A 21,960-nucleotide genomic window follows, 5' to 3' on the forward strand; every position below is an offset into this window, starting at 1 on the left:
GAATACCATCAAGCTGTTTTGAAAGGAAAAAATAAAACGACTTTGTTATTTCCCTGAAAGAGATGTAGACTGATGTTGATAAATGCTGTTTTGTGTGCAGATAAAATGCACAACTAGGCCACACAGCAGGGAGCGTTAGAGGCTACCAATGATAAAAGGAACATGAGAAACCCAGCACAGGGTTGACAGCAGTGGACAGGGGCCTGAGAAAAAGAGAAGGATGCTGTCCTAGGTTAGAGTAGTTTAATGAAAGTATTTGCCCTTCCTGTACTTAGACTCTAAAATTGCTTACAGACTTATGCTTTATAATGTAACAGGTTATCGGAACTTGAAATGTAGGATGAAGAAAAACACCGAAATGTAACTATTCAGATTGACATTAAGTGTAAGAATTAAGCAGATGACTCTACAAACTATTCTTATTCCATTGAGCTCAGTAGTCTCAAAGATGTTGAAGAATTAGAGATCTATTTGGTTAAAACGAACTCAGAATTTCAGGAGAGATTTCCTCGTGCTTTTGAAATGTAAAACTTTGGAAAATGGAGCTCAGTTTCTGGAGGAATTGACTGAGCTGTGAGTTTTACCAGGAAGATATACTAATGCTCTAGAATATAATATTGTTGCTCTTTTGGAACTTGTTATTCATAGGGTTTGCTAGTTATTTCATAAATGAAACCCAGAAATTTTATGTTAAATATCTAGACTTTTGTGAAGAGAAAACAGTCTGTTTTAAATAAATGAAATTTTATTGTCTTTTGACATAAAGCTGTGGAACACTCAGATAATCTATGCCATGTTAGTATGCCTATAAGAGAAAATGGGTAAAACAGTATTTAGAAAGCAGTACCAGTAAATCTTATTATAAGCATTAGGTTTGTCTAAAAAGTTGATATTAATCATAACCTATAGTTGTTAAATGTGTATGACTTAAATGTTAAAATCTCATGTTTTAAGATAATCTTCTACAATTAAAAACCCATGTACCCAAAATTTCTGTTGGCTTCACAAACCAGAGATGTAGATAGAATGTGCAAGAGTCAAAGGATAAATAATATTATAAATATATATTAGTTATATTACCTAATGAAAGCCATAATCTGTTAATCACAGCTATGGGTTTATTTTAAAAATTTAATTGAATATATTACTAATAGTGTAGTTGTGTTTTCCAGTGTTGGTAAATTTGTTAAAGTTCTTCACTTTCATAGAGTCCAGATTGAGCTGCTAGACGCTGAAACTCTCCTTCGGGGTTAAAAGCTTGTTTCACATCCAAGCCTTTTCCATTAAGTGCTAAATATTTGCTAAAAGTTGGCCGAACACGTAACTGCTTAGGAGCTGGAAGAGTTTGGTTTGGACGGGCTGAAATAGATCAAATAAAAGTTAATTCAGAAAACCTAAACAAATGGATTGAATAAGATATTTCATTATCAAACAGGAAAAGAAAAAAACAAAACAAAACTGATTATGTATAGGGAAAATCCCTCAGATTTTGTGCTATGCTGGAATTTGTGTTTCTTACTAAGTGTTCAGTCCATAACACTTGACATAGTGCTTTAGAACAGTGTGACTTACGTGTAACGTCTAATCTTGTGTTACATGTGGTCACTCCAGCTTCATTAACTGCAGACACAGTATACCACCCAGCATCTTTCTTGTTTACATCTTTTATCAGTAAGGTAACTCTTCCAGAGTTATCATGATATAAGCTGAAGAGAAACAATTATAAAATGAAAGTATAGGAATTAATTTTCCTGTGAAAGTTTACTTATGATGTCCCTAATCTACAGCGTCAGACTAATAAGAAAAAGAAGGATTTGGAAATTCTGAGGCTATATTTAGTCATTGCCAAATAGCTATTGGTTTTTTGTAACCAAAACCTGCCAACAAAAAAAAAAAAAAAAGGTTAAGGCCCTCAAAGCTATTGGTTTTCTTGGATTAAACATCACCAGGTCTCGTTTATTGTTAGTAACAAGGTAAATACTAGCCTACTTTATGCTTTAAATTTCTGATTAATGGATTCTGGCTTAATGAGGTTTATGATATTTCTGTATATGTTTTAAAAACAAGACAAACTGAGATCACAGATGCATGCCATTTATAATGCATTTCAAAGTACAGCTGGATTCACCAAAGCAAACTATAGGTAAGTCTAGAAATCCTTATCCTACCTTATTCGATCGGTGTTGAATTGTACCATTTCATTATTTCTTTTCCAGAAAAGTTTTGGTGCGGGTACAGCTGAGATTTGGCATTCTAGCTTCACTGAGTCTCCCTCAAAAACTTTTTTGCTCTGTGGTTTATAGATAAACATTGGTGCTCTTCTATGTTCTTTGGCTACATATTAATAAAAAAAAATCAAGTATTTGAAATATTATAAAAGTTATATTAAGTCAAACCAAAGTATGAAATTTGTATGTTGATATAAAAGTTTTAAAAGCAATAACAGAATTGGAATTTTATAGCTTAACGTGGATGTATAGGACAAGACCAGTTCTGTCTTAAAATGAAAAAGAAAATACAAAATAAACCCCCCACGTCTGTCCCTAATCATTTTCTCTGCCAGTCAGTCACTGCTGATTCATAAAGCGTAAAGCTTTATGTTTTAGCTTTAACTAAAATAATAGACAACACTATTGTATTATTATACCAGAGTTCTAAAACAGTAAGGTAATGATGCATTGAATTTATAATCATGTTTCATTCAAAGAATTTAAGTCATGTTCTCACTTAACATGTCATCCATAGGGAGGCAGCTGAGTGGTGCAAAGAGTACCAGACAACCTGGTTTCAAATTCTCTGTTTGCCTGTTAGCCATGCTGAATTGAGAAAAATTTGTTTAGTTTCTTCTGAGGCACTGGTTTTTCTGCTGTAAAATAATGCAATACCCATGTAATAGTGATTTTTGTGCCTACCATTCAGAATTGTTGTGAGGATCAATTGAAATAATGGAGAAACGCTTTGTAAACTGTCAATGTAAAATAGTATACAGATGTCAGTAATTATGACTTTACTTTTCTTCATATACCTGAGAGAAAAGAGGAAGTGATATTATATTTTTCTGAAGGAGAAATGTGTTGATTGGATGCATGCCTGCCAAGGTCTCTTTCACCTCTAACATTATAGTAAGAAGGATTTGCCGAAAGCTTAATCGCTTGAATTGTTTTTGCTTTTTGATTTCTAGATCTCTAATTTTTCCCTTAGACTGAGCCCCCTTATTATATCATAGAATAATCTTTTTTAAAAAAAAGATTTTTTTAATTTATTTTTAGAGAAGGGGAAGAGAGAAAGAGAAACATCAGTGTGTGGTTGCCTCTCATGCCCCACCTACTGGGACTTGTCCCACAACCCAGTCATGTGCCCTGACGGGGAATTGAACTGGTGACCCTTTGATTTGCATGCTAGCACTCAGTCCACTGAGCTACACCAGCCAGGGCTCAAAGAATAATCTTTAAGGTTTTTTATTGATCTGCATAGAACACAGACTCAAGAAAATTTTCTAACTTGATCAAGCTTTTATATAACAAAAATGAATTACAGCAAAATCTCCCTTATGTGGTATATCATGGCTTAAACCTTTACAAATGTGAGATATTTAAAGCACTTAAATTGTAATATTTTAAAATATAACATCAATTGTATGAGAACTACCTTACAAAGAAAGTTGAGGCATGAGTTTTGCTATTTCTCTTTTCTAAAGCAAATAGACATGTTTTTATTATCATAATTACAGATGAGTTTCCTAGTAAAAGGAACACAGTATAAGGCTAAAAGTTGATATTTACTGTTCAGTTTTAAATTGTGCATGATTATGACAATTCTGTAAAAGTGTGATTTAGATTGATTATTTTAGACTGTAGACCAGAGAAATGATTGGACTAAAATTTTTCACTTTAGGACGTTGTTAGTTATATCTATAGCAGTACTTCTGCCCTGGCTGATGTGGCTTAGTTGGTTGGAGTGTCGTCCTGTAAACCAAAAGGTCGTGGTTTTGACTCCTGGTCAGGGCACATGCCTCCGTTGCAGGTTCAGTTCCCAGTCGGGGTGCATAGAAGAGATAACTGGTAGATGTTTCTCTTTCATATTAATGTCTTTCTCTCTCTCTCTTCCCCTCTCTTCCCGTCTCTCGAAAATCATTAAGCATGTCCTCTGGTGAGGATATAATGTTTTTGCTACCTTATTTGGTCTGTCTGAAATTGTACCATTTCTTTATTTCCTTTCCAGAAAAGCTTTGGTGGTAAGCCTGTCACTCTAGTTTCACTGAGTTTCCCTCAAGAATATCACCCCCCTTATACCCCCACATGCCCATCCATGGTGTTGGGTAAAAATTGGGGTTCTACTGGGTTGTATAGTGTAGACATTAACCTTAAATATGAAGCCCTCTGGGATTTCCTTTTTTTTAATACTTTCTTTTCTAATACTGCAGGATTAAAGATACTTTATGATCTCTTGGAAGGCTTACCCAGGACATCCAGCTGCACAGTAAAGGTGGCTTCTCCTGCTCTATTCTTGGCAACACATACATAAGCCCCTGCATCTGAAACTCTGACCACTTCAAAGATGAGTGAATGAAAACCCTTCTCAGACACTATCATTTTGTGAAAATCATCTGATTGAACTGGTCTTCCATTTAGATACCATGACACATCAGGAGCTGGCAGTCCACTCACCTAGAATGAAAACACAAGGAAATGACAGAATTCTAAATTATAGCATCACTGGAACCCATTTGTCTATGAATTTTAACAATTTCAGTACCTGAGTGAGTTTGTGATTGAAAATGCAAAGCAAGAGCTTAAAAAGGTATTTGCTTTCAATACTTTTTAACAAAACAGTACGTTAAAACTCTTGAAATTAATATAGTATTTTCAGACTATCTTAAACCACATCTAGCTCTTTCATATGCAACCTTAGACTCCTTATGATATTTTAATTAAGAAATAGGAAGGGAATATGGCTTTTCTGGCTAATGGGGACTACACATTCAGTCCCAGAAGCACATTTATGTGAGGATTGCTGATCTAATGAATAACCTTTCCAAAACAGTGTTCCTGAGCTGTAGCTCTGGTGTATGAGTGACAGTTTGCTCAGTGTTCTTATATAAGCCTTAACAATTAAATCCATACACTGACTTTCACTCATAGGGAATCTATAAAAATATTTTATAAGAAAAAATTCTTCAGAATGAGAACAATGAGATTGTTGGCTTTTCTGAAAAAGCTATTTTAGCTTGAAGAACTCTTCTAGGTTGAGAGAAAGCAGTGTTGCTTGAATTTCTTAATGGAGAAGAATTAAAGGGGCATTCTCCTTTAGAGATCCTGTTACAGTAGCTTCACTTAGCGTATTTATTAGATGGTAGACTCTCTTGTGAATACTGTTTGTCTGTTTACTCAGTTAATCCTCAAACAACTTGATGAAGTAGGTACATTTGTTATTCTCATTTTACAGATGAGACAAAAGCACAGAGAGGTTAATGACAGAGAGGTAACATAGTTGAAAAGTGGCAGAGCCAGGATTCAAACCCAGGTAAGCTTGGGTCCAGCATTTGTATTCTGACCCACTATACATACATACTGCTTCACAAGCTGTGTAGCAAACTATGAAAAGGAAGAGGACATTTTTCAAGATTTAATATCCCTTTGTTAATTTTCCTCCAATACTTAAAAACTCTTCTCTTACTTTGAAGTCCATTCTGCAGAATCTTCCTTCTTCAATTGTCATGTTCTCTGGCACTTGAATGAAACGAGGCGGGTAAAATTTCTCCTGGATTGCATCCTCATCATTCACACCTCCCCTTGAAGATGATCTACTTCTACAAGGATATTTTAATAACCATTTAGCAGAAAAGTTGTTATTGTTCTTTCTTTCACACAAATATAATTTAGCCATCAGACCTGAAACCCCAGAGTCTATACTGTTCAATAGTGTGATAACAATGGAGAGGGGCCTTAGGGTTGTATTTAGCTCTGGCATATTTGGTAACTATTAGAAATGGTAGCGGTTTAGAAACACCTGGTACAAATTGCACGGTTCTTTTTTTACAGTGCCATGAATTGAAGAAACTGATCTATTAAAATGCAGAGCACCCCATGGACAGTTCTTATCACATGTAAAGATTGTTAGAATTGGGTTTTTATTATCATGAAAAAGTTGTTTTATGTGGAAACGTGATCCTGGCTTATTTGACCAAAACATTAAAAAAAATTAAGATAATTCTAATAATTAACAGATAAAATTTTGATCGTCATCTCTGACATTAGAAAATTCACATTGTATTTTATAAGAGGCATGTGGGAAGCTTGAGGACTCTATGAATCTTATGTTTTTAAGGTGAAAGCATTTTAGGTAACAAAATATATATTTAAAATTAATTCTTTTACCTTACTTGTGATGTAGGAACTTGCAGCCGTGCATGTTCTGAATTGTGCTGCTTGAAATTAAAACAAAATGATAATATTAACATGCAGTTGTTAGCTTGAAATGAAACAGAACTGAGTAGTTGTAGCTGAAAGGAACATTTTCTATGTTGGCTGTGTTTTTACAGTTATGCTTAGTTCTATATATTAAGCTTTTAAGCATTTAAAACATCCTACATTATCCTTCTAATACTTTAGCAAGAAAACCCCAGGATTAATAAGACTGTTCTACAGGCATGATTTATGAAAACTAGATAGACATTGGATTGATAGTGGTTTGTTTTTCAGGTGACTATATTATGACAAAGGATGATGTGTCCACCAGTATGTTTGAAATGGGAGCACATAGTACAGGTTGTCCTTTAATAAAACAGGAATAGACATGAAGTCACTTGTGCTGGCAGTAGATAAGGGGTATTATGCCTGCTGCTCAAAAGTGGCACCAACAGCAGTAAACACATATTAGACTGGAAAATACTTCTCTTTTTAGCTCATGACACAAAGTCCTGATGGACACCATGGAAGATATCTGTAGAGCTATGAAAAGGCTTGGAAAACAACATTAATTACTTCCTGCTTAATAAAGGTATATTTAATTTAAGCAAACGTCTTTTAGAATTTATATCTGAGCACCAGAAAATTATTTCTATTTGAGGATAAAATGAGGAATTGATGAAAATTATAATAGAATTAATACATTGATTAACTAGTTAGTGCCTATTTTGTGTATTTCACTGTGCCTTCCTTAGTGGGAGGTACAAAGTAGAAAATACAGTTTCTGTATCTGAATATCTGAAAAAGATCTGTACAGCAACACAGCAAGTCAAAAATTATTTTTGGATGAGCATGTTTAATATATTTTGTCATTTTAAAACAAAATTCTTAAAACTTTCACAATTTTTGGCTAGCCTTAAGATTTTCTAAGCAAAATGTCAAAAGAACAATTCAGTGATCAAACAAATCAACTAATTTTTTGGTAAAAAATAATAATCCAGTTAAAATATTCTAAGTAGTTTCTTTTTTTACTTTTTCCCTTTAAGGTGGTATGAATATGTATATATTTGTATTCATAAATGCAATACTTCAGTCACACATAATTTGATGACATTTTGATATGTACAAAAAATGTTAAGATTTATATTTTCTGATTTCATAATATATTTTGCTGCTATCTCTTTGCCTGGTACTGTCACCCTCATTTTAAAGTTTTTAAAGAATGAATGAGAAAAACAATTTGTCCTTGACCTGGAAATCATATACTGTAAATTTATAAGTTAAACCATCATCAGTATAATGTTGCTTTGAGTTATTTCTGCTAATAGAGATAGATTTGTGTCTTACCCTTGCTGTAACCTGTACCACCACAGTAGGTGCTCCATATAAATTAGTGGCATGAATGAATGCTTGAATTGTTCAGTAGCCAGAAAGAGAGTTAAGTTCTGTTTTCACTTTCTAGTTACTTGTTCTGTTAGGCCCTGCTTCATTCTTCTTAGTAGGACTAGTAGTATGTAACAAACAGAAATCTTACTGTCAGCTTCTTATACTGAGAAGCTTGGAATTCTTGATTGCCCAGTTTTATCCCTTTAGCTCCCAGTTTCTTGTGGACTTTTTGGGAAGGGATGAAAGGTAACTACAGAAGGAAGACGGAGCAATCACAGTTCAGTCTGCCTCTGCAACTATAAATTTCTATTCAGGGTTAATTTTGCTTGTTAAAATGAGGTTGGTCAGGTACAAGACTGTGGGATGGATATTCACTTCATTCTCTTCATAAAATTAATCCCTTTCTGCAAAGGATACTTTTGTTAATCTTAGAGCCATTACTCATAAGGCTTTTTTTTTTTTTGGTCTTGTTTTTAATAAGCATTTGTGAATACAGAAACATGACAAAAGGAATCAGATGTTTTATTAGTACCATGAGTATATTTTAAAACATTGAAATGATAAACAGCATGTGAGAAAAGGTTATAATTACTTTGGTTTAGAGTTTTAACTTCTATCCTACTGAAGATTTACAACCCATAAATTCTCTGTCCATATAGGCATTGTAAGAAAAGTCCTAGACCTAGCTGACTCATAAACGTCCAGTGAAAAGTGACTCCATTAGCCTTCTGGTGTTTTTGTCTTTCTGTCATTTTTTATGCAGATATTAGAACCATCAGAAAAAGGGATAAAATTTAAACTTGATATGTGTTAGCCCGTCATGACCTCTCCCATGGAAGTGATTGCCTTTGGCTTCGAATGCTATTTATAAATGTTTAGAATAAATGTATTTAAAATTCATACACATTGAAAGAGCTCCAGTTAGATAAAGATTATTTTAACTTACCTGTGGTAAATCTTGTGTCTCGCTGTCATTTTGAGCTTGAAACACAGCAGCTGCATTCTGTGGTCCTAGCAATCTGCGAGCCATCTTCTCCTCATATGTTAGCCGCTTTAAAGAAGTGAGTCATTAAGAAGAATGGTAATCAGATTTAATTAAAGTTGTTTGCACAGGTTTAACTTAAAACAACAGATTTTTACAAAGGAGGTATATTTCCGTATTTGAATTATAGTTATTTCAGTCTGGTGCCATTTCGTCATCTGTAATATTCACTTGTTTTTTTTTTCTCCTTGGAAAGACAGGCATAATTACCCTTAAATAAGGCTCTCTCAGGTAAAGGGAAATTCTTTCCCTTCCTCCTGGTTTTGTGTGTTCCAATCATCTCCATCTTTGAATAAAGTATCACATGTCCTTACATTAAAAAACTTTTATTAAATGAACTCCGAATGTTTGACTTACTAACTTCTGGTTGAAAGCAGTACAACTGATATGTTAAATGTATTTGGATTAAAGGCATATAGTACTGCTTCAAAGATAGGTGACTAATACAATGTGCGCAGTAAGAGTTACATAATAAAATTTATAGCTATTTGTCCATCAATAATATATACCAAAGCACATGAAGAAGTCAGGTTGACAGTATTTCCTATTAGTTATTTGGTCATGAGACATATTTTATGAGAGGGTAATGCTTAAAACAGAAAATGTTAAATCATTCAGAGTGATTTTTCATTTGCTTAATTTTTTTACTACTCAAAACCAAGAGGTGATTTCATGCAGAGAAATATGAAATAGGACTCAAATATTCCCTTTTAAAAAGATTATCCTATTCCTTGCTGGTTATATGCTCATTGATCTATCAGACAGAAAGAACTTTCTTATTGAAATTAGATTTTATAGTTTAACTGGCTTTTTGTATAAAATAGACATCTTGCTCACTTGATTTCCATTATGAAGAAGGCTGTCCTTGCATTTTAGCTTTCTTTCCAAATCTTGAATCAGAGCTTCTTTTGATCCTTGTATTTCATGGTCAGGAGTCCTTGGTGTGGGCTTAGCATTTGCATTTTGGGATGGCTTAGCATTTACAGGTTGGCCACCTGAAGGATGTTGATAACTTTAAAAAGAAAAAAGATTTTGTAAAAAGATCTTTCAGATGTGTATCTAAAAGAGAGTTGGCCTTCCTTGTCAGTTACCTTAGTTTGAATCTACCGCTTAGTGCTAGTGGTGTTAATAAAAACACCAATTTCCCTAGTAACAGTCAAGAAGGCTTTTATAAGAATTGTTACCAGCTTTTTGGTTTCTTTTAGTTTTGGCAAGTGAAAATCAAGTAGCAGGGGAACAATTTAGATTAAATATGAAGAAGATGTCCTTCCTTAAAGACCTTCCCTAAAGAAGTTAAAGTCTAGTTACTTGTAGCTTGAGAGCTCTTTTAATCTTAAAACTGAACTTCGTAAGTTTGATTAATAGGTGGATGTTAAGCAGTAATGTGCTGGAGCTGACTCAGTTGGGCTCAAGAGGGCTGATTTTTAGCATCTCTTCCCAGCTCTCTGTGATCTTATGCTGATAGTTTGAAACTGGTGGCAGTAGGAATGTCTATACCAAGGAAATTGGTAAATACCACAAATCATGGCTCTTACCTCTGGCTGATTGTTAAACATTTACCAGTGTGACCACTATAACCACTGGTATTTAGTGACTGTTCTTTTGTTTTGAATAGAGTCTACAGTTTACATAGTTGCTGGTTTTTCTATTAATTTCTAATTTCTATTAATCTAGAAAATGCAAGTATGGCAGTAGATAACAAATAGCTTCTACAGTAGTGACAGTTTCTTTAATGTTGCTAAAGTGATTTTTGGAGAAAGAAAGGAATGATTTGGGGAAAGGTAAACCAAAAAAAGGGTTTGGAAGAAAAGGAAGCAAATTTGGATAGCAGTTGCAGAGTTTGGTTTAAATCCATATTTCAAGTTCTGATTCTAAATTTTCTTCTAAGATGTTCTTGCCACCTCCAGAGTTCCCCTGTTGATTTTGATGGAGGGCAGGGCTGGTATTTAGGGACTCCTATATTATTTGATCTGTTTGGTGCAGTTTGCACAGAGCTTTGTTCATATTTTGCATAGTTTATTCATTTAGGGTTGTATAGGTGCTAGCTTATATCTTTTTAATGTGGGAAAGCTGGCCACTACCTTCACTGAATATTTTACCATCGTTATAATAAACATTCTCCAGTTATCCAGATGAGACAGCCTTTGTTCTGTGACATGTTCCTGTTAAAATATTCTCAAAGATCATTAAAAGAATTTGTAAGTTAAGTGGAAAGTTATCTCCTCTGAGTGGAGCCAGGATTTTAATTTTTGTAGGCTTTGGGGGTTTGGTTAGTACTCTCTAGATTGTAAACATACTGAAAAAAAGTCTTATTACTCATCACTGTATTATTTATATCCATTGACACGGAATGTGGATATAGGTGATATTCACTCTCAGTTGAATGAATGAATGTTTTCCATTGTATTCAAGGTGCTCTGTAATGAAAGTTGGTGATACACATTTTCACTCCTTACATTTCAGATCTTCAGGGTTGTCCACTTTAATCCTTAACTAAAGGTCTGATTTGTTCAGTTAAGTAAATTGCCAAACCAACTGTTTAAATAAATAGGGAGGGTTTTTTTGTATTCATTTGCTTTAAGATTGAATTCCCAGGTCAAAGTGATAAAATTCTTTTGGTCTTATAGATCTATTTCTCCAACGGCATGAAGTTAAAATAGCCCCCCCCCTTTTTTTATGCTAGCCCACCATCTTTATAGAAGTCACACATTTGTTAAAGTGAATTAGCCTTAAATAATTTTTTCAGACTGTCATAACATAGTATATCTCTGAGAAATCTTGAATGATTATCAAAAGCAAGCCTGAGACTCACTGATATATATGCAGCCTCACTTTACTCACTGAATACACCCATTATTACCAGGTTAAATGGCTTAAGTGTTAGAACTTGATATCAACTCACATTTATAAATTAATATTATACTTGCACATTGATGTATAGGTCTTTTTTTCCCTATGATTTATCACCCAAATCTGTAATTTTGTTATGGATCAGAAAACTGAATCACTGAACCAGTAAAGTTGCTGAATAGCGCACAGCAAGGTTTTGAAAGGAGTAATTAGAATTAAAGAGTTCCTCTCAGTTACTAGTCTGTGGTTTGATCAGCTGAATAGAACATTTGCTTAAGGGTTTCTTACTGATGAAAAGTTAAATAAAGCTTTCAAACTTCTCTAGGTCAGAATCCAAGGGATTATTTTAGAAGACATGGCAAACTTAAGCTCATCATAACAATGAGGGGAGTTGTGCACAAATGTTCAAAGGGCCAGAGCTTTCCACCATGTGCAGCTGGACACAGAATGGGTATCAAGTGGCTGTGGGAAGATTAAAAGGGTTATCTGTGGTTGCTGAAAATGGAACAGCTAAAGCTGGATCTTTGATCTCTGGTTTGGGGGCCTCTGTTTTATTTCTTATCCTCTCTATTTTTTGCCTTTCTTCATCTTTTAGTTCAGTGCACAGAGCTAGGTGTATGGTTGAGGCTCAGTAATATTTATTTGATGATTTTCTTTTCTGGGCAGTAATTTGGAGTAGGGTTGAAAGACTTTAGTAAGAAAAATATAGTCAGAAAAGGTTATTTTAGATTTAAAAATGATCATATAGGAAATTTGGAAATAATTGAAAACTAGATGGAAAAAGATCATCTGGGTAAAATGTTACCAAGAAAAATCTAAAATGTATGAAAATGAGTATAATGGGAATTTGGGTGGAAAAAGGGCTCTTATTCATGAATGCATCTTTTAAAACTATGAGGTCAAACATATGAAATGCCATTTTAGTAGGTCAAAAGTAGTTGACTACCAGCCACTTCAAATGGTTCAGCCTAGTATCTAGGGTTTTAACAAATATTTTTGGTTTTCCTGGTTTTTATTCTTAAAAATACTAAAAAGTTTTCTTTGCAAGTTGAATTGCTGTGGACAGTTCAGGTAGGTCTTCAGAGTTCTCACCACAATAGGAGTCTCCAGAAAAAATTAGCTTCTAGACAAGACAGAAAAATTAACAAGAATTCGAGCAAAACTATCAATAAGCCTGCAACAAACAAAACATTCCATCAGACAATTTTTTTTCAGATGCCTCTGATTTAATTTTCTGATGTTCTAGCCAGCCAAGGAATAGGAAAACTGATAGCCCTAACTTTGCATAAGCACAAAGTATTCAGTTCATGTTTTAAAAAAAGCACAACCACTATGTCCATATCAGGTTCTCCCAGCGTGAAAATAGTACATGCTTGCATAAAGCTGCAGGTATCCATCCCTGTATTTAGTTAAGCCTCATCAATTTGAACAAAGTATGGTTTTAATTACCAAAGACAGCCTTAATGTCATAAACCTTTATCTATTCAAGCCTTTCTTCTGATCATAGGAAGGAAAATTCATACACTTTAGTGTCTTAGTCCCAGATTTTCTTTTTAGCCAAGTGGATTCAAGATCAGAGGGGAAATGGATAGGAAGAAAGACAGAGACTTGGAAGAAATTTAATAGCTTCTGCTTATGTGAGAGGAAATCCTATCAGGCAGGTGTTCTTCATCTCAACTGAGCCCTGAACCAGAGCAATTAAATTTACAGCATGAGCAACTTAACTTAGAACTTGGGAAATAGTTCAGTGTTCTTCACTATGTTAGGAATCTTTTTTTGAAGATGGAAAATAATAGGTAAGTAATTGTATGGGGGTAATAGATGATTTGGGTTCAGCTCAACCTGGACACTGGAGAATGGGTTAGATGACCTCTTATTGCCAGTACCCTGGTTCAAGGTGTTCTAGGAGAATTATGGGATGAGACCAGGTCACATTGCCTTTTCAGATAATGAAGACTGAACTACAGCATTACATCTCCGCCACCCTCAGACACTGTATATGCAGTATATATCTAGATGCATATATTTTAAAAACTCACTTACTTGGAGTCCACAGTGGAAGGGATTTTACTGCTATTGTAATCAGGCTGTGATGGTAATATGGAGCTGAGGAAGCTGGCTGGAGACTGGTTATAGGTGCCTGTAACCCTTTGGCCCAGGTTGGAGCCAGCAAGCTGCTGGGGAGAAGCAGGAAAAGCGGAGGAGGACATGGTGATGTGAGAGCTCACTGTTGAGGAAGCAGAAAATCTTTGCTCTGTGCACTGGCGGGGCTGGATGACAATGGAAGACTGTTTGGTCTGGCTAGAGTAGCTGGACGTTTCCGGTCCGGGAGGCTGCAGTCTGGAGCCACATGGGTTTTGGGATTGGATGAAGTGTTTTGGCCGTTCGTAGTTAAACATGCTTAGCTGGTATGTTGAAGATGAAGGCAATTTATTACTATAATGATTTGCTCCTGGATGGTTGGGGTCCTGAATTTGGGGCGGCAAGCCTGGAATGACAGAAGGTCGCGAGGAATCAGAAGCAACCTTGGTCTGCCACTTCTTGATGAGATCCTGGGATTTCCGTGTTCCTGGCGTTGATGGAGTGGCTGTCTCTTGAAGAATGTTTTCCCTTCAACTGGAGAAAATGGTTCAGTTACAATATTTGCATAAAAAACCTGTTTACTTAACATCTTTAGGAGCTTATATGCTTTTCTATTGGAGTGTTTTGTTTTTTGGTGGTTTTTTTTTTTGTTTGGTTTTTTTGTGCTTTCAAGGTTATCTCAAAGTGGAACTTGCCTGGTTTCTACACTTCTTCCTTAATTCTGTCTTTGCACAAATGACTTTTTCCCGTGAGAAGAAGACGAAAGGATCCATTAGTGTTTGCCTGTGGGTGATTCTTGAGCATACCCAAGGGCTTCAAGATGTGGGAGCACAAAGTTTGAGTTTGCCAAATGGTTATTTATGAAAAGAAATTCTGTGATATTGCCCAATGTGATATAATTCTATGCTCTCATGATTAACTTTTGCCCAGAGGCTGCCACTTCATTAACCACAGAAATTTAATGATTTAAAATTATTAGCAGTTAAATATATAAAATGTCAACATCCAGTCAATTTGAATCCTTCCCATTTCTCATCAAAACCAATGAACAGCTCTTCTGGTACACCAGTTAATTCATGTCCTGGTGATCTGTGATGAATGATGTCTTTGTAAATCAAGGGGAGCAATATGCTTCCTCTGTAAAGAATGTTACTTTAATGTCCATATGTACTCCTTCACCTTTTCACAATTTCACAAAGTAGAGTGAACATTTATAATTCACTGTTGTCAATTTGAGTGGATTTTTTTAACCTTATAATTCACTGCCTCTTCTTCATCCCTTGATTCCAAGTTGACTATAGCACTAAGATAGTTAAGGAGTGTCTATGTGTTTGTGTCTCTCTCTGTGTGTATAATATATGTTACTGATTGCATTTCAGAGCCATTTGTATTTTTTCTGTTATTTTTAGATTACATTAGTTACTGGTCTTGATATGTTCTTAATTATTTAGTTTTACCTTTTATCATTTTTACCTGTTTAATACATATTTTAGACTAATTTTAAAATGAATTTAGGTGCTCCCCTATTTTCTTTTGTAATGACCAAAAGGATTATAGAAGGAAATAAGGCCACTGTGAAGCTAGCTTATACCTTACAAAGAAAGGATAGGTACCACGTCTCTTACGTAGCTCTTAGATCTGCTTCCTACCATAGATCCCCATTTTTCATTAGATGAGTCATTTGTTACTAAAATCACCTTAAGGGATTATATTTGCCTATGATTTCTTCCATTAGTGTGATAAATCGAAGCAGGACTATATACAGACAATACACACAAAGATTAGCCCTATAAATTATAGTATTGATTCTGCCTTTATTCAAAGTATTAACTAATTTTGTTCAAAATACATTGGTTTCACATAGTTTAAACTAACTCTGAGACAATGCTAAATCAAACCTTTAGCTGGTAAAATTTTCCAAACTGTCATTGAAACAAAATCTTAAAATTATTTGATTACCTATCTTGAAAAAAGTACCATTTTTAATGAAAAATTTCCACACAACTTCATCCTTATGTATATAGTTTAAATTAAAACTAGCTGTTTTTGGAAAAAACAAAAATGCAACTAAACAGCCAAGAGAAAGATTCTACTGAAGACTTAAAAAGTCATATATTCCTTTACTTCAAGTTTATGAACACAAGCACATTCAGCTATAGCCCATTTTAGTAATTAACTATAATAGGCCTGGAAATTGGGGAAGAACATCCAGAGGAGGCTTTAATTAGATTTTCTCAAAAAAAAAAAAAAAAAAAAGACTATTTCAAGGCAAGTAGTTCTGCGTTCATTGGTTTATTCATTCCAGCAGAATTTAATCCAGCTTGGTTCCTAAATTCCTTTTCTGGGCAAACAAATGCTTCAGATTCATTTTAAACAGCAAGGAATAAATGGATTAACTAATAGCCAGCAGATATTTTCCAAAAAGTCTCTTATTTTTCTTTACATATATTTCTGTAATGTCAACTCTTGTTCATTTTGATATTGGCCTACATAGTTAAAAATTAGTTATTTTTTTAAAACTCAATTACAAATATGCTATTTCAAAATTTTTATTTTGTTCATGTCTCACTGAATTTTATACAAGTGTTCGTTCCCACAGGTAACTCTGAAAGGCTTTTTTTCATGTTTGCAGTTACTGTTAAACAGCTCTAGAATAAATTATATTGCATGGCAGTTATGTTAAATAAATATCAAAGATTTCATAAGTAAAATACTACTCAGTCTCCTATGTAAAAAACCTTAACTTTTTTTTTCTATCTCTAATACAGTACTGACTTGCACAAAAAAAACTGGTTGAGCATATTTTGAAGCTGTAGGATATCACCATAATTACAGTAAGACCAAGTATTTCCTTTCAAGGAAAAATGGTGACTTAAAAGTAACAACACAGAACTATCTTCCACCCTTTCTATGATGCCTTCTAGTTTCAGTGGAATGAATAGACCACTTTCTCTTCAAATCTTTATATAATACCATTATGATGTTGTGGCTTTCAAACCTTTTATCTGAAGATCACCTCTGTACCCACTCCTCTTTTGGACAAAAAACAAAAACAAAACCCAAAACTGTAGCAGGAATAAAGGAGGGACTTACCCGTAAGTTCTGGAGGTTGCCAGCTGGGTTTAACCCACTATCGAGGGGAAGGAAAAGGCATCCCCTTCCCTCACAGACTAATCTAGTGGCTCTGTGCTTAGTATTATAGCACTACTGACTTTTATCAGCTGCCAAACAGTGACATCTGATGTGCTTCCCTGTCCATCTACCTATGCTGGCATGTCAAAGTAAGAGTCCACAATCTAAACAATATCTCAGATGTCTTAGTGATATTTAAGGAGTGGGATTACATGAGCTTCTCTTTCAGGACTCTTTATTTTAGATGTGAATTTTGACTATGAGCTTTAGCAAGCTCATGTAGGGAGAAGAGCAATGAATTGGAAAGTAGTATAAAGAAAACTCAATTCTTTTTTGTGGTGGGGGCTTTGTGACCCTTCCCTGTTGTAGAAAGAAGGACTAAATCCCTTCTTTACATACGACTATTCTAAGACTGGTGTTCTGTCTTGTAAGACTTCTCCGGAAATGACCAGTGATGGATGGGCTCCAAAATGATCTAAATTTTTTGGATTGGATAGTTGTTCATCTGAAGACTCTTTTTCTTTTCCAAATGGGAGGGGGGGGGGCGTGGAACAGGGTTCAAGCAGTTTGTTTTAAGAAAGGAGGTGTGGTCTTGGTAAAGGCAGGAGAACATGTGATAGTGACGTCACTGGGAAGGTGGGGAGGTGGAAAAAATGGTATGGTTTTGGGTTTTTTTTAGATTTATTTATTTATTTATTTATTTATTTATTTTTAGAAAGAGGGGAAAGGAGAGAGAAAGAGAGGGAGAGAAACATCAGTGTGTGGTTGCCCCTCGCACACCTCTTACTGGGACCTGACCTGTAACCCAGGTAGATGCCCTGACTGGGAATCGAACTGGCAACACTTCGGTTCACAGGTTGGCACTCAGTCCATTGAGCCATACCAGCCAGGACAGGGTGTGGTTTCTTTAGCAAGTTTTTGCAATCTGTATGTTATATGCCTCATTTACCTTGTATTTTTATTCTAAAAGCTTTGCAACACTTTAGAAACTACCAAACAAAGAAGAAATCTATACAGTTCAAGGCTCTGTACTGTCAACTCTCTTTCCTTCATCTCCCTTACAGTTTCCTTTCTTTTTTCACTAAGGAGACCGTCTTGGTATTTAGGTTTCCATTTTTGTGCAGGGAACTAAATAATTACAGAGAAAGAAACCTTCAAATCAACAAAAGAGATGGTGGAGAGGGTTAGGTGGCACGAGGATCAGGTCATGCGAGTGGAATTATCCCCACTTAAGTGGCTTCAATTTTGATATGGTTCTATTGTTTAAAGCTTATCTGCTTATTCCTCTCCCTCATGGATACTCCAAACTTGATTTAATTACCACATATATTAGGGTACCACAAATAGGTGTTGGAGCATATGTGAAGCATATAAAATTCTTCACAGCTGACCTTGTAGGTGTACCTGCCTTTGGTGCTCAGAGAAAGTTTAGTAACTGCTGCCTGGCTATGCAGCCATTTAGTAGAAAAAGCACACTAGACTTGGTGAGTATGTTGTTTGCCTACAAAGTCTTATTTCAGTAATCTCTGAAAATATTTCTGCGTATCCGCTCCTATTTCAAATTCCATTATGAGGGAAAAGCCCTTTCATTCAAATTAGAAAGCCTTAAAAGGTAAATGCAAGTGGCAGTAAAAATAATACAAATAACCAACATGTATAGCATTTTCTGTAAGGCACTATTCTAAGCACTTTAAATGCCATATATCTTCCTAAGAACAAGGTTTGATAGGGACAAGGAAGAGGAAAAACTAAATTAGAGGTCTCTTAGTTCCTAAAAGTTAAGAGATATACAGCCAAGTAAGAAAGATGCCCAGGACAAACTGTTAAGTTGTCACTTCTAAATCTATGTACCATAGTTGAGGCAGAATTTTACTTTCATTTACTCTCTTCCTTTTTATGAGAATGAAAAAAAAAACTTAATTTGAGAGAAACGGAGACTATGCCTAAGAAGCAAAATGAGAACAGTGCATCCTAGTTCCATTTACTCTTTATCTTTTAAACATTGCCTCCTCTTGTCCCCAGGCCTTTGTAAGGCGTAACAAGGGTTGCAGCGTAGCACCTCCAGGGTACACTGGGCTCTGGTTCTCACTACAGCAAGGGGATCAAAGATGATTTGGGAAAGGCAAGCAGGGTCCCCTCTTACGACACCATTCTCAGAAGCTAAAGGTCTGTATTTAATAATCTATTTTGAGTCTGTTTTTCTACTTTTTAATGTTTGATTTGCTTTTTTGAATGTTTGTGTTTTCTCACAAATATGGCTATTTGAAATGTTTAGTTGCTTATTTGAGAAAAATCCTGAAGTGGAAAGAATCATTAAGATGTCAGGTGGGAGAACCATATTCTGACCTGCCCCCAAAGACAACTTTTAATTTCTCTAAATTATCAATAGGGTCTCTGGTAAATCATTCTAATGCCTCATACAATGTATATAACTTCCTGTTATTTCCTGCCACATGTTAAGGGAATTCCTTCTTACTGTCAGTGGAAGAGTAACTGTTTAGCTGTCATTCCTTCATCCCTCCTTCATATACAGCTCTTGTTGCCTTTTAAAATGTGAAATATAGTATATACTATTGTAAAAATGGTTCTGTGAGCTTCTGTTCAAGTCAGAGGTCAGGTGTACAGGTTGAAACTAATTTCTGCTCTATCAACTGAGAAGGAAAATGTCACATTGAAGATGAGAAGACTAAAGAGTGAAGAATGTTTTATTTATTTTCAGGTTATACATAATTCACTGTGATTACTGAAGTTCTGTGTAGACATATAATGAAAGGAAATCCCACTATAGCACTTACAATTTGAGATACCCATTCTAGCACCTGACTCAATCTTATATTCTTCTCACATTAGAAATAATAACAGACATCCAGTGGAGTCAAACAGTAAAAATGATAACATTAATTTGGTTAATATTTTACAACTTTCTAGACACATTAACCTTTTTATTTGGAGACCAAGTGTTAATGCCTGCTCTACCGCACACTTACTGTGTAACCTTAGACAAACTGCTCAAACTCTCTGAGCTTTAATAATTAACTGAAAAACAAAGATAGTATCTGTTGTACTAATCTAAATCAGATGTTGCTGAGAGACTCAATTAAAACTGAAGATCATAGAATGGACTATTATGTGGCATATCTCCTACATTAGGTTCACTTTTTTCTGAGGAAAGGACTATTTATTTATCTTGCCTAGGACAGTGTAGCTCATGATAGACATTCTGTAAAAACTGGTTAACTTTTATGGAACTTTTACCCCCAGAAGATTTTGTTAATGATAAAGATGGTAATCTGTGAAAGATATTATAAAATCAAGGTCTTTTTAAGTCCTAAAGGCTCACTGCTAAACATGGGTATTCATGGAGAAAAGTTTGAGATATCAGTATTGGCTATCTTCCCAAGGCAGGCCTAGCATAGAATGTACTTAATAAATGTTTGTTGAATAATATGCAGTCTCATTTCTTGCCCTGCACACACACTCTTACTTGACCCCATGAGAAATCTTTATATATAGGGGTAGCTTCTGCTCAGACAACTAGAGATCCCAGAAGCTAAAGAGGTTCTGGGAGACCAACAGAAATCACAGTCATACTGTTATTGGAGATACACTGATCCTGATAAAAAGCAATGCAGTGAAGTAATAGCTACTATTTATTGAATTCCTGCTATGTACTTCACATACAGTGTTCCGGGTCTGTTAGTTTCTGAAGTCCAAACACTTTTCCTCACTGTCTTTATTGCAAGAAACATTTGAAGTACCTATCCCAACCTCATGGAAGCATGAAGAAACATCCCTCAATAGTATGAGCCAGTCTGTATTTTAGTCATTTGTAGAATGAGGAACTTCATGCGAATGACCTTTGATTCCTTCCATCTCTAACATGGTATATTTCTTCCACTTAATAGACCCATATATTACTCAAGAAATCTAGTCTCAAAAGAGTTTCCAATTTTTTTAATTTAGTAATTAACAGGCTACATTTAGTTGTCCTAGTAACTAGTCAAGAATGCTGTTTAAGTTTTATTAAAGGCATTTAACCTACAGGTAAAATGCCTTTATGCTGGTAAAATATTTAGTGGACTATGTTACATATTGTTGAAAGCAAAAATTATAAATGACTTTTAAGTATCAATTTTTAAAATTTTATTTATTGATGAGAGAGAGAGAGACAGACAGGCAGCCACATGTATTTTGGTTTGAGGTTTGTGTTTGGAGGATAGGGATGGTGGTAGATTATGTTAAACATAGTCTGACTGGAAAATTTAATTACTGAATTATCTTCCTGTTTATACATCTGTTTTCTGAATGCAATACAAACAATTATGTCTGTATTCTAAGATTGACCATGAAGACACCTGTATCACAGAATGTTTTACATATTTATATTGTGATAGGACACTGCATTCTATTCTGGAAACAGATTCCACTTCAAAATCTTGTGCCATTTGAGCATTGTTGATTAAAAAAAAAATCTCCATAACAGACCCTTAAATGTAAACCTAAGCACATAACTTACTGTTTTATCCATGGTGATGGATGACAGGGGAGATATGACAGTTAAAGTGATCCATCTCAGGGCAAACTCGATCACCAACTCTGCACGTTGTTGCAGAAGTGAGGGGAACAAGATTTGCTAAAGTAATTGTAGTGATAGACATGTGTTAACCTCAGAAGCTACTAAGGTGGTATATTCTATACAGTGTAAAAAATAAATAAAGTAATTCATCTCAGAATGCAAGCTCCCTGAGGTCTGGAGCTTTGTCATGTTCACTGTTCTACCTATAGTACCAAGAACACTTGTTGAATGAGTGAATGTTAGGTCTCTCTGCCCTTACCATTGTGGTTACAGCTCAGAGGAATTTTCACTGATGGTGCAGAAATCCTCCTTTGGAATCTGGATCTCTTGTTCAGTGGGACTGGCTGGTTCAGGAATAGTTGGCGTAAGATTTATTAGGGTATTGTCTAGATTTTTGTCCTTTGTGTAGCTGTCACTGCTCCAGGGAAAGGAGGCCAGTTTTGGAGAAAATTTCCTGATGGGTAACTTTGGACAATTCTCTGATT

The 21,960-nt window shown here is 35.1% G+C and overlaps 1 protein-coding gene and 1 non-coding gene across 3 annotated transcripts; one reads left to right on the forward strand and one right to left on the reverse strand.

Moving 5' to 3' along the window:
• Nucleotides 1–727: 727 nt before the first annotated feature.
• Nucleotides 728–16,978, reverse strand: MYOT (myotilin). 2 transcript variants are annotated; one of them, XM_054568410.1, is made up of 10 exons: nt 16,861–16,978; nt 13,729–14,301; nt 9,673–9,847; nt 8,740–8,844; nt 6,378–6,424; nt 5,677–5,809; nt 4,460–4,667; nt 2,169–2,334; nt 1,573–1,706; nt 728–1,359 (listed from the first exon to the last, which is right to left on the reverse strand). In XM_054568410.1, the coding sequence occupies exons 2-10, from the start codon at nt 14,082–14,084 to the stop codon at nt 1,187–1,189; spliced, it is 1,497 nt and encodes a 498-aa protein (XP_054424385.1). In that variant the 5' UTR covers nt 14,085–14,301; nt 16,861–16,978; the 3' UTR covers nt 728–1,186. The 2 variants fall into 2 exon arrangements, with proteins under 2 accessions (XP_054424385.1, XP_054424384.1); XM_054568409.1 differs by having other exon boundaries at nt 6,378–6,427.
• Nucleotides 16,979–21,474: 4,496 nt separating this feature from the next.
• Nucleotides 21,475–21,608, forward strand: LOC129066801 (small nucleolar RNA SNORA66). Its single transcript, XR_008528736.1, has one exon. It is a non-coding gene; the product is annotated as a small nucleolar RNA SNORA66 (small nucleolar RNA).
• Nucleotides 21,609–21,960: the final 352 nt, after the last annotated feature.

The sequence above is a fragment of the Pteronotus mesoamericanus genome, unplaced genomic scaffold (assembly GCF_021234165.1).
Source record: "Pteronotus mesoamericanus isolate MK-2021 breed Mesoamerican mustached bat unplaced genomic scaffold, CSHL_Meso_final contig_2, whole genome shotgun sequence".
Lineage (NCBI taxonomy): Eukaryota > Metazoa > Chordata > Mammalia > Chiroptera > Mormoopidae > Pteronotus > Pteronotus mesoamericanus.

Excerpts from the sequence above, each read along its gene's own strand:
- MYOT (XM_054568409.1), bottom strand. The coding sequence starts at position 14,084 with ATGTTTAACTACGAACGGCCAAAACACTTCATCCAATCCCAAAACCCA. Across the intron at positions 9,848-13,728 it reads CCTTCCACTGTGGACTCCAA|TTATCAACATCCTTCAGGTG; the intron begins GTAAGTGAGTTT and ends TTCTTTTTAAAG. Across the intron at positions 1,360-1,572 it reads CACAAGATTAGACGTTACAC|CCCGTCCAAACCAAACTCTT; the intron begins GTAAGTCACACT and ends GATCTATTTCAG.